At 36.3% G+C, this 12,055-nt stretch overlaps 1 protein-coding gene across 2 annotated transcripts in view; it reads left to right on the top strand.

Moving 5' to 3' along the window:
- The window catches only part of LOC121878859, a 151,692-nt gene that overhangs the window by 125,067 nt on the left and 14,570 nt on the right, over positions 1-12,055 (top strand). For both annotated transcript variants that reach the window (XM_042385285.1, XM_042385284.1), the window contains exons 20-22: positions 4,823-4,910; positions 5,974-6,031; positions 7,392-7,526. In XM_042385285.1, the coding sequence (XP_042241219.1) occupies positions 4,823-4,910; positions 5,974-6,031; positions 7,392-7,526 (281 nt within the window). The remainder of the gene's footprint in view (positions 1-4,822; positions 4,911-5,973; positions 6,032-7,391; positions 7,527-12,055) is intronic.

Below are 12,055 nucleotides of genomic sequence, written 5' to 3'. Positions count from 1 at the left end.
CTAAACGTCTTTTGTGTGTCACTTACAAGGATGAGTAACCTTTTTCAGTCACTTCCGCGACGAAATAACCTGTTCAACGTTGACTCCACCTGCTCGAATTTCGCGCCATCAGTCCGATTTTCGCGCCATCAATTTTCATTACGCCGCCTGTCGGCTGTTCCGAGAACTATGACGCCCCAAGATCCTGAGTGGACGTGACTGCCCTGACCAGGTTTACCAGTGTCCATGCTGGGGTATGGAGTCATCAACACTTTTAGAATGTGGCATAATTGTGTACTTATATATATATATATATATATATATATATATATATATATATATATATATATATATATATATATATATATATATATGGAATTCGTTTGTTTTACCTGGAGGCTGGAGCGACAGTGTGCTGTTAAGAGTTCTCAGTAAATAGTTGGTAGGGTTGGTACCCCTTATCAAAATTTTGTTGGAAACACCTTACCGGGTAGACCACTTTTTTGTGCTTATCTGCTTGTAAACTGTTTCTTTAATTTATGTGTAAATTATACTGCATGTTGAAACTAAGATTTTATACTAAGCACCTCATATACTGGAAATTATTGCTGTGTGTATAAGTAATCCTAAAAAGAAATTTATTGCTGGCGAGATTAAGTTCCTAAAACCTCTTGGAGTGAAGGAGATAATTAATTTGGGGGGAACCGAAACTTTTAAGCAGCTGCCGTGACTCCGCCATTTTATGAACTTTCTAAAATGGCGTCCTCAGCACTCGGCAACCGCCCCCTAACCTTTACATCTCTTTGTGGTGTCAGATGAGTGTGCTTGCCTTATCATCGTTATTATTTGTGGGATTAATTTCCTTAGGGATTTTTCAGTTACTTTCAAAAAGTGAAAAAAAAATATTTGTCAGGCAATGACTAACATTTTTAGTAATTGTAAATGCTGAATTTATGTAAACTTGTATGGTGATATTTCTGAATTATATACTGTATATATATATATATATATATATATATATATATATATATATATATATATATATATATATATATATATTACACGTGTTTTGGGAGATAACAGGTGGATACCAGGTGATAGTGAAGTTTAAGTTGAGTGAGAATTTTTGGTTCGTTTGTGAACGTGGGCGCCATGACCCTCCTCGGTTCAAATGGTTTTCCGTGAAGAATGACGAATGAAGTGGACGTAATAAAGCCATCAGGATGACATCATGGACACGGACAATAATGACCAAGACAATTTGGTGATGTGGGAGTCCTAAGCCCTGGCTTTGTTCTGGTCTCTCGGGAGCCGCCCCAGCTCAAATCTCAAGTCCCATTTCTTGGAGTCTCTGCCTCCCACTGAGATAAAGATGGCGTCGGCTGACATAGTTGGCCATTCTACATTTGTTGTCGTCCCGGACTCTATGTTTATGACTGTAGCGCATCGGTTAACGTTTTTGTTCCGGGAGTTGAGTTCCCCGGGCGCTGTGTGGCGGTTAGGCGGGCTTCTCGGAGTTCTCTTTCCTCCCCCCTGCAGGTACTACAACACCGCTTATTTATTTTATTTTTATAACCTCCTACAACAAACGTTACTCTCCAAGTTATAGCTCCTTGACCACCAACGCTGGTATCACTGTCAGTCACACCCACTTTCGATGTCTTAACACCTTTTGGGCGTTTGCGACAGCCTGATTTACGCCGGCTAACAGGGTATAACACCATCACGTACAGACGGTGGTGCTCAGGTACAGTGAACTTTCATCATACCTTGGTCTTGGCGGTAAAATATTTCGCAGGGGCAAACTTAGATGAGCAATATTATTATTATTATTATTATTTATTCATGCTTTTGTGAGGTAGGAATTTGTCACCCTTCACGCTGGGCGTCGCGGTGCCCCATCAATTTCCTAATTTTTTCATCAACTGGAATCTAAGAAAACATCTATAGAGTCTCAGCAGTAAAGTCTTACTGCAGTTTAATTACTATTTCAGCCGTGATTTTTTGTCATATCTTTAGTAATGGTGTAAGAAGCGTTCACCAGTTAGGTTATATTTAACGCATGAAACTTTGTCTAGGGATGTGTAGGTAATACGGTGAAAATAATAGCATACGTCTAGAATTGGATAATGTTTTATTTTTTATATGCTTATATGGATTTCAAACTGGTGAATGTACACTCGCTACAAAAATGATCGGAAAATTTTGTTAGACAATCCTACCGAGACAACAGGAGTCGCAGTGTCCATTTTGACATTCACCGGCCCACCTTGCTGACACCTACTGTAGCGAGTGTGCAACGCATTCACTGTTCATACAGTATATACATCCATACATGATTTTTAACATCACCCTCCAGACATGCCTACCAGTACCCTCCCCAGCGCTAGGCACACACACACCATGGCTGTGACCCCAACACCCTATGTGTACTTTCATAGATATTCACTATTGTTATTAGATAAAAGAATAATCAGAACATTGGCATGTCTGCCAGAGGCCCCACATTGAATAATCGAAGTAGTAGGGGTAGGGCTCAGAAATTGTGTCAAGGGTCCACAAGTGCTTGTGTATGCGAGTGTGTGTTAAGCGCCTCTGCACGCAAATACAAATACGACGTCACTCACACACACACACGAGAGACAGCACATCGTACTCAGTTACTCAGAGGACTATCAGGGACAGAGGCGTAGAGACCAGATACAGCCGGATGTAGTCTGGACTACACAACGGGCAGACATACACTGAATGCACTAACTCTGGGACTCAGCAGACTAGCTATGTCTTATACGCACTAGATCCACCGTCCTTATTTACACTGGACGCTACTTCTTGGCCCTTAAGCAAAATTGGGGACACGGTGATGAACGTGAATGGATGGTGATGATAGTGTGGGGGAGTATGCATGGATGTTTGTGTGGTGTGTGTATTGGGGAAGGCGTGTGCACATGGTTTTGTGTGGGGGTGGGGTATGCGATGGACGGAAAAAAGTCACAATTTTGGCTAGGAGAAAAAGTCACAATTCAGGTAATAAAACTAAAAATATTTTAAAACAGTTATTAACTGACAATACATGACTTTTACATATTGACAACACAATTTATATATGATGCATGTAGGTTAGGTTAGGTTGGGTTAGGTTTTTCCCGTGGCTTTTTTTCTGTGACTTTTTTCTAACTTTTTCCTGTGACTTTTTTCCTGGATTCGGGTATGCGTGGGTGCTTGTGTAGTGTGTGTGTTGGGGGGTGCAGGGGTGTTTGTGTGGTGCGTGTGTATTGGGGAAGGGGTGTGTGTATTGGGGAGAGGTTGTATGAGTGTGCCTTTATGGCGTGTGTGTGTTCTCGGAAAATTCTAACAGATATCCTCTTAGCTCTTCCTTGGAATGAAATTATAGTAAACATATTGTTGATAACCAGTTAAGAGGAATGTTAAGAACACGATAACACTTACTGGGAATGGAGTGGAGGGGCACGATAACTTTCTGGGAATGAAAAGATAGCAGTTCAGTAGAGTACATTGAATGGGGGCGTCACTTCTAAGCCTTTTATCATGGCAAACAGGCTTTGGGGAAACCATAACACATAAGAGTACAGTACAAGTCTATGTACAGAGCAGTATCAAGGTTTAATGATCACCTTAAGATTAATCACTGATGTAACCCAATCTAAATAAACTTAACCTAACCTAATGCTGATGCTATTAAGTGTGACTGTTCCTCAACTAATAATGTCTTTAAGTACAAATACTGTACAGGTACTGTAGTAGGTTACTAGTTATGCTAGTCATTAAATGTTTGGAAATGAAGAGAGATACACATACATCTCTCCTCCCCCCCCCTCCCCAGGTACTCCTAGGGTGGTTAATCAGTACAATTTCACTTGTCACCTGTTGCCACCTTACAAAATCGAAGTTGAACTATGTTTTTCCTATGGTTTTTTTATGTGTTATGAACGAATTTGACCTTTATTTCTGACGCAAATCAATAGTTTCTAAGATAAGCCCCACCCCCATCTCAGAATCTTTGAGATTTTTTATAAAAATCAAGGTAAAAGTGTTCAAAACACAACGAAAACCGTTGGAAAAACAAAACCCTAACTGGGGAGCTCCACAGTCGTTCAGTGATCTAGGTGTGTACTGCCACGTACGAATATGCATAATGCAATTTTAATTATCTTGCTTAAACGTAATTTGTGCCAGAAATGCCATTGAAAAAAAGTGTGTTAGAATTGTCAAAACTACTGATTGCAACTATAAAATTCCCGAGATGATGTAGTGGCAACAGGTGAAATAATACCAGTTAATCAACAGGTAAAATAAGCAGGGGGGTAATCTTTAAGTGATCTGTACTATTAAGTTACTAATTCACATACAACAGAGTCACTGTATTCTCTCTCTCATCAATAATATAGTTGGATGTGTTGAGTAATATGGAGTGTTCACATAACCAGCATAGCATATACCAGTACAGTATCCCTTGGGGGCTGTTGGCAGGTCTTGAATACTACTTATGATTAACAGTCTCTCATTTAATTTGTTTTGGGGTGACAGTGAGAACAGTAATACTGTACTGTATTTCATACCCCTTGATGTACGGTAACCTAGGCTAAGTGTTGTACTGTATCATCTGTATGTGAATTTTTTGACTGAGAATTCCATTACAGTACAGTACATATATACAGGTACAGTACTCGAATTCTGTTAGGAATAATTTATCATTACCGGTAACAAATTTAGATGTACAATCTCTATACCTGTTAACTAGGTAACTTCTGCAGCCTTAAGTAATTGTCATGCTTAAAGAAGTACTGTACAACTTTTTAACTGACTTCATTTTACATTTCAGCTTGGCCATTGTGGATTATTATGATCATCGCAGCAGTGTGCATTGCTATTGCCTTGATTCTTGTGGTAGTTGGCACTTATGGATGGGAGTAAGTACTGTCTCAGTTAGAAATTATTCGTGTCTTTAACATAAAAGCCTCAAATACAATGATGATAGTGTAGGAGAAAGTAATATCTCCAATAGCCAGAATCCCTCAAACCCGGATCACTCCGATAGCTGGAATTGAAATTTTCTCGGAAAATCTTTCACGAAGCCGCGGCTTTGGGAATGATTTTCTGAGGGGCACATTTTCTTGAAAATTCTGAGAAAGTTTTTCCAGTACAGTACCCGGAAAATTCCGTGGATGGGAGATTTTTATTCTGGGTTTGAGAGATGAAAATCGAGGTAATTTTCTGGAAATTCCAAGAAAAATTTTCTGAGTTCGAGAGATAATGTAATGCACAATTTTTGGAGCTTCAGAGAATATTTTTCCTTTACCCGGAAAATTCCAAGGATGAGGAATTTTTTCCCAGGTTTGAGAGATGAAATATTGCATCATTCTGGAACTTCCGAGAAATTTTTTCCGTCACCCGGAAAATTTCAAGGATGAGGATTATTTTTTTTTTCCTGCTTCGATAGAGTCGTCTCATTACCCGGAAATCTCTCATTCCAGGAAGTGCTCTGCACCAATTGTTCCGGCTAATGGAGATATCACTATATTTATTTTCTTACCATGAATTACTGTAATAGATAGCAGTTTTTAGTATTCTGCCTATACCATCATAAGGAACTGTTATATAGTATTCCTCACTCAGTTTCCAAATTTGTCTGTTACTGAAGATTTTTCCTTCACATTAATCACTGAATACAGGACTAAAGTACAGTACAAGATTTTTTATGTTATTTCATAAATGGCAAACTTACAACCATTGTTTTTAGTTAAAATTTTTTTTTACATTTTACGATACAGAAACAGTAGATTTTGCTTATAAAACTTTGCTCATATTAAAGCTTACAGTACAATACAACACTAAGTCAGTAATATACCGTTACCTATTTGTTGGTCAGATAAAACTTTGCTGATTGGTGGACACATTAGGGAACAATATTATTATACATAGCCATTTGTTTACCAGTATGTATCTATAACAAGTAATTTTTTACACCCACAGCCAGGTAAAGGCGTTCATGTATGAACTAAACCGCAAGCCAACCTTCCCAACTGGCCTGGTAAGTGTGAATCACAGTTGGCTCTAGTTCATGTAAATCTGATCATATTTTTGTGAATACATTACTTCCATATTTATGTACAGTACTAAACCCTTCCTCTTATATCTGATGGTTTATAGGCACCAACACACAACACTTATATGCTGTACTGTACTACAGGATACCCTTAACAAACCTAAGCAATTTTTGTATCAAATTCTTATCCCAAAAGTGCACCACCGGGTATACACTTCTTTTTTTATGCACCTTTGTCTAATATGACAAATACGTTATACTGTATTATAAAAAAATATGTTCATTCATTCATTTTTCATTCCAAGAGAAAAGAAATTGTGTGTATAAAAAGGGGGGGGGGCGCTATAATCTTAAAAATTTATTTTGTTGAAAATCTCAAAATTGGTTTAGTACTCCTTGACATGCTGATTAATGATCTGAGGTCAGGAAGTTGGAATTTGGGTAATTTTCAAAATTACTATGATTAACAGTTGAGGAACAAGGATGCTAAAACTAGGTAATTTCTTGAACCACAGCCATACTGTACTGACACTCCAAGCATAGTTATGATACACACAAACAATGGTAATTCTTTTGTGATTATGCCTTTGTACTCCTTAAGTAACTCCCATAGACTAATTCTGGAATTAAATATAATTTTTGTAAAGTAGGCTGGTACAGTATTGCTTCATCTTTTTGGATAAAGCACATTTAACTTTCTTTACAGTACAGTATATATACATTATGTATCGTGAAAGTACTGTATGGTATTTAGAATAATAGAGGATACTTGGTTCATTATTATTAGTAAAAGTTTGTCTCATACTTTTTATGTACAATCATACAATCGGCCTTAGAAGTGATGTCAGCGTTTTTGGTATGATTCGTTCAAACAGCAGTATATATCCAGCAACTTGGTGGGAGGTGAGGGAGTTACTGACCAGTGGGCTGGACTCCGTTTAGTAACATGGCATATTAATGAACTCCTGAGCCAAATTTCACTCTACTTAACTTTTTTCTGGCAGTCCCTTATATTTTTGCAGGTAAAAGGCTTCAATATGGGTAGCAAAAGTAAAAGAGTTATATCCCAATCCCATGCTTGAAAGATGAAGAAGATGAGTAAAGGGGAATGGGAAAGGACAGCTAGTCCAAAATGATACAGCAACATAAGCTGACAGCACTTTCTGATTGAAAGTTTCTGGAAATCGTGACATCATTCATTTGGGCAATTGTACTTTAGATTAATATTGGTAACCTATAACAGTGAAAGGTAATTATTGCTGTATTCCAAACTAACTTGAATTGTTCAGTGTGTTTATCATTATGGAAGATTACCAGAATTTGTATGAAATAATTCTTTTCTTAGGACCCTGACGAATACCATCCGCCGCCCCCATCGTCGGTACCAGGCAAGAAACTATGGCACTGGAACTTTTATGTTCCCAGAGACCCGAAAATCTCCTCAAGTACCAATGCCTCCAACACTTTAGAAGCACAAGATGTAAGTACTGTACTGATAATGTCCTCATATATTATACTTTAACATACTACAGTATACCCCTTCCTTCAGTAATAGCAGGAAGGTGCATGCATAATGTGTTCCCAGCCCTTTAACCATCAACCCAGAAGGGGAGGGGGGAGGGGACATTCCTTGGTTTCAAAATCACAACTGTTGTATTGTACTCTACCTGCAAAAATCTTATTTTTTATGAGGTAATGTACTCGTTTAGTTTTATAAGTTGTACAGGAAACCATCATTCTTGTACAAATTGATGTGATTCATTCAACCCAATAAGAGATAACATGATTTTATTTATATAGTAGTGTATAGTATATATACTGTATATAACACGGGTCACTACATCAGTGCAGTTTTTTTTGCCAGAAATTCACAGAATGTTTCCATGGTGAGAGGCACCAATTTCTTACTTTAAAACACACACTACAGTATATTCCTACATACAGTACTGTATACACAAATATCCTGACCTACATGAACATAGAACATGTCAGGATTTCTCCAAATAGCCATGTTAGGTCATACCTGTGTAACCATTACCCAGCCATGTACTGTACTAAGGTCAGAAGGATTAGTTTACCTGGTTGTAATGGATAATAGCCATCAGTTGTTTGTAAGAATTAGTAATTGTTATCCAACACTGCGGCCGCCTCCCTCTTATTGTAGCCTTAGTTAAAACACAACTTAAGCTATGATTTTCCATGTTTATCATGATAATTACTTGAGGTAAAGATGGGTTGAAGACTGTGATGCACCTGAGTGCTTGGCAGCTACCACAGGCTGTGCATCTGTATTGTGTGTGTCATCTTTTGAGCTTTTGACCATGAAGTATTTTGTTTCATATTTTTTGTATGCATCATATTTATGAATACAGTATAGTATTCCCTTAAAGCTCGTGGTTTTAAAGTTTGCATCCCTCATAAACTTGCGGATTACCAAGGAAAATACCGGTAAATAAAATAAATATAAGGCTAAGGGGAGCATCAGATGTCGGAGTGAGCTTCCGGCCACGAAGTGGTGCAAGCTCTACCGTACTGTCAAGTCGCTGGTATATGGTATATGCTGTCAAGTCTCTCACTATGACAGCTATCTATCACTTTATGGACTAATTATCAAACATTTGCTGGTATTATTAATTAAATGTACCTAATTTAGTACAAAAGGATATACAGTACTGTAATTATATAGGTACTTACAGTATTGTACATGTTAAAAACGCTTAACGGTACCAGTACTGGGTAGTGGGATTATTTACTTCCCACTACCTGTGCACCTAATCAGCTGACTCTTCAGAGGTACAATATTGCCATTGCACCGTCACTATCACAGCTAACTATCACTGTATGGACCTAATGTCCATGCAGTGTTATTTCATGTTTACTATATTGTCTTATGCGTACATAATGTTGTTATACATGTGCGTATAGCTATTTATATGTATTTTCCACACCTGGGACCGGCATGAAAAATTCAGCGGATTTTGCATTCTTGCCGGGTTCATTTAACCTAACCCCCATGATCTTTAAGGGAATACTCAGAGTTGTAAAAAGTACCGGATTTTATTACTTTAGTAAAAGTATTGTTTCATTGACAAAATGTTACTCAAGTAGAAGTACAGTAAATCTATCCAAAGTTCATTGTACTCAAGTAGAAGTAAAAAACTGTCTCATTCATAAAGTACTGAAGTAAAAAAGTAAAAAGTAACAAAAAAGTTATTATTTGTTTCAAATATTAAAACAGATGCACAATAAATAATAAAAAAAAATAGATAACTCAAGATAAAAATAAAAGACACACAGCATTACACATGATTTGTAAGTCTTTCTATTGAGATTAACCAATAACTGAATCTCAAAATTATGGCTGTCCAATCAGGATCTTTTAGGCCTAGATATACAGTAAGCCCTGAATGACTAAACAGACGCTCACAAGCAGCAGACGTGAAGAAACGCTTGTGATTGATCAGTATCCAAGTTTGTCCTGTGTCCTGTGGTTGGATATTTAAAACTATTGTTTGGGGCATGAAGCGAGTAAATTTTTTTTTTTTTTAACTGTATTGGAGTAAAAATATTATACTTAAGTAAAAGTACTGACAATTTTGATTACTTTTTAAACAGTAAATACCTGTACCCCAAAATGTTACATGAGTACAGTACTCAAGTAAATTTACAACTCTGGGAATACTGTACTACTGTAAAATGCATAAATTTTTTTATTCATACAAGCCTTTTCCTGCTATGGTGCCTTAAATAAAAAAAATAAAATGATTGTGTCTACTCAAAACAGTACTGATTTTCCAGTACCTCTAGAGAACCTGTAGGAAAATTGTTTTGTATTATACAGTACAGTACTTGGTCACTGTTGAATTTCATATTAATATACCAGTACTGTAGTAGTATTACATAAAATCAATTGAAAGCTTTTGGTTAAACCTCATGAACTAAATTCTTATATTAAATCTTCAAGTATATTTGTTATGAATTAATCTGCAAAAATTTTAGGTGAGCTGCTAAATGGTGCAAGAAATTATGAATGGGACACATGACTAGAAAATTTCTGCATAAATTTACCGCATTAATGTTACTTGCATGCTTACACAGGGTATTGAGAAATGACACAGAGTTGTGCACAGTTATATACATATATATATATATATATATATATATATATATATATATATATATATATATATATATATATATATATATATATATATATATATATATATATATATATATATATATATATATATATATATATATATATATATATATATATATATATATATATATATATATAACTAGCACTGTACATCATGGTTGTATTAAACAAAGTTGTATAATCTCCTTAAAAAAAAGATACTGGATTTTTTGTCAGTTTTATCGTTTGACATTCTGCATTGTGATATGTTTCATCCTGTTATCCTTTGGAAGACCTTTCTTGTAAGTGTTTCAGTGAGTTTTTGTCAATGCTTTAGCACCATGAGTCAATTGTATGCCACTGATGTGCTGCATATATGATTAAGTGGGAGGAACATTTTCCTCCATCCAGCAAAACTTGAACAACTCTTGTTTATTTGGGAGTACAGTACATACTGATATTAAATTCTTTAAGCAATGTTAGGGAAGGCTGAACTGAATTTTACATAGATAATGGCTAAAGGTATCTGCTAATACTGTACAGGGGGCCCCCAAATTCGCGAATTTTTATTTCGCGGTTCTCTATTATTCATAGATAACACTCTGAATGTACCCAAGAATGTCTGTGGGTAGTTTAAATGTTGCCGGCATTTTTGCGGCTGGGACAGGGAGCCATTCGTTCTAGAGACTGCAATTTCCTTTACCTATACAGTAGAAGTCCAAAAATCCGGACTGCTTGGGGATTGGATCGGTCCGGATTTTCGGATTTTCCTGATTCTCAGGCAGTACTTTTAGAATTCAAATTTAAGGAGGAATAAAGAAGAGATGAACAGGTACATTTTGATAGTTAATTCATTCGCAAATATAGCATGCTTCATTTATCAAAACGAGCAGTTTTAAAGAAAAAGCTGTGAATATAGAATTTTATTCTTTGCCTTTTTTATATCATAAATTGTAGACTTTCCAATGCCGATGTTTCCATTAGAAAAGTATTGCTCACACCACGTTCTAGTGTCTTGATTATTTCAAGTTTGTCACTCAATTACAACGTGTTCTTTCTCTTTACACAACGAAGTTTATCTACTTTAGGAGCCATTATTATGGGCTTGTACAGTACTCTGTAAATGGAAAGAGTAGGATTCAAAATTACATACAGTGAGTTAATAATAATAATAATAATAATAATAATAATTAACGGTTTATTGAAAGAGCTTGACAGCCAGAAAGCTGAAAATATACAGTTACATATTTGGGGAATGGGTTTCGAATTACAAATAATATACAAGTAACTTAAGTGATACAAATAAGTTCTGCTATAACGCGTGTTTTGACAGCGTGAATTGGCTCTAACGCGATTCATGAATAGAGGAACGATATTTGTTTAACGCGAACGCTTGTTTGCTGTAACGCGATTTTTGCTTACTATTTCTCCAATTTTGTGGTATTAACTGTGAATATGGTAAAGAAGAATATCTCCAAGAAGCGTTCTAGTGATCGCATTCCCGGTGATGATTGTAAAAGAAAGGCTATAACCCTTGAAGAGAAGCTCGATGTTATCTACCTCAAAATCACCCTTCTCCCCCTTCAAGTTATATTCATATTTTTTCAAGGTAAAGTGTTACATTTACTGTATGATTTCATTATTAGATATGAATGTAACATTTATTTAGACTGTGCTATCGTTTGTGTTAGGCTAACTACTAAATTTTTTCGATTTCAAGTAGTAGTCTGCACCTAACCCTATTTTCTCCATAAGCCCTGTTATTTCTATTACGCGAATTTCTATAACACGATGTTTTACAAGAACACAACTATCGCGTTATAGCAGAACTGACTGTACGTTGTCACAGTTTGATTGCTCGTTTTAAAGTG

This window comes from Homarus americanus, unplaced genomic scaffold, assembly GCF_018991925.1.
Source record: "Homarus americanus isolate GMGI-L3 unplaced genomic scaffold, GMGI_Hamer_2.0 scaffold54840, whole genome shotgun sequence".
NCBI classification, from domain to species: Eukaryota; Metazoa; Arthropoda; class Malacostraca; order Decapoda; family Nephropidae; genus Homarus; species Homarus americanus.
The sequence above is the reverse complement of the archived record's forward strand: the minus strand, read 5'-3'. Positions and strand labels throughout refer to the sequence as shown.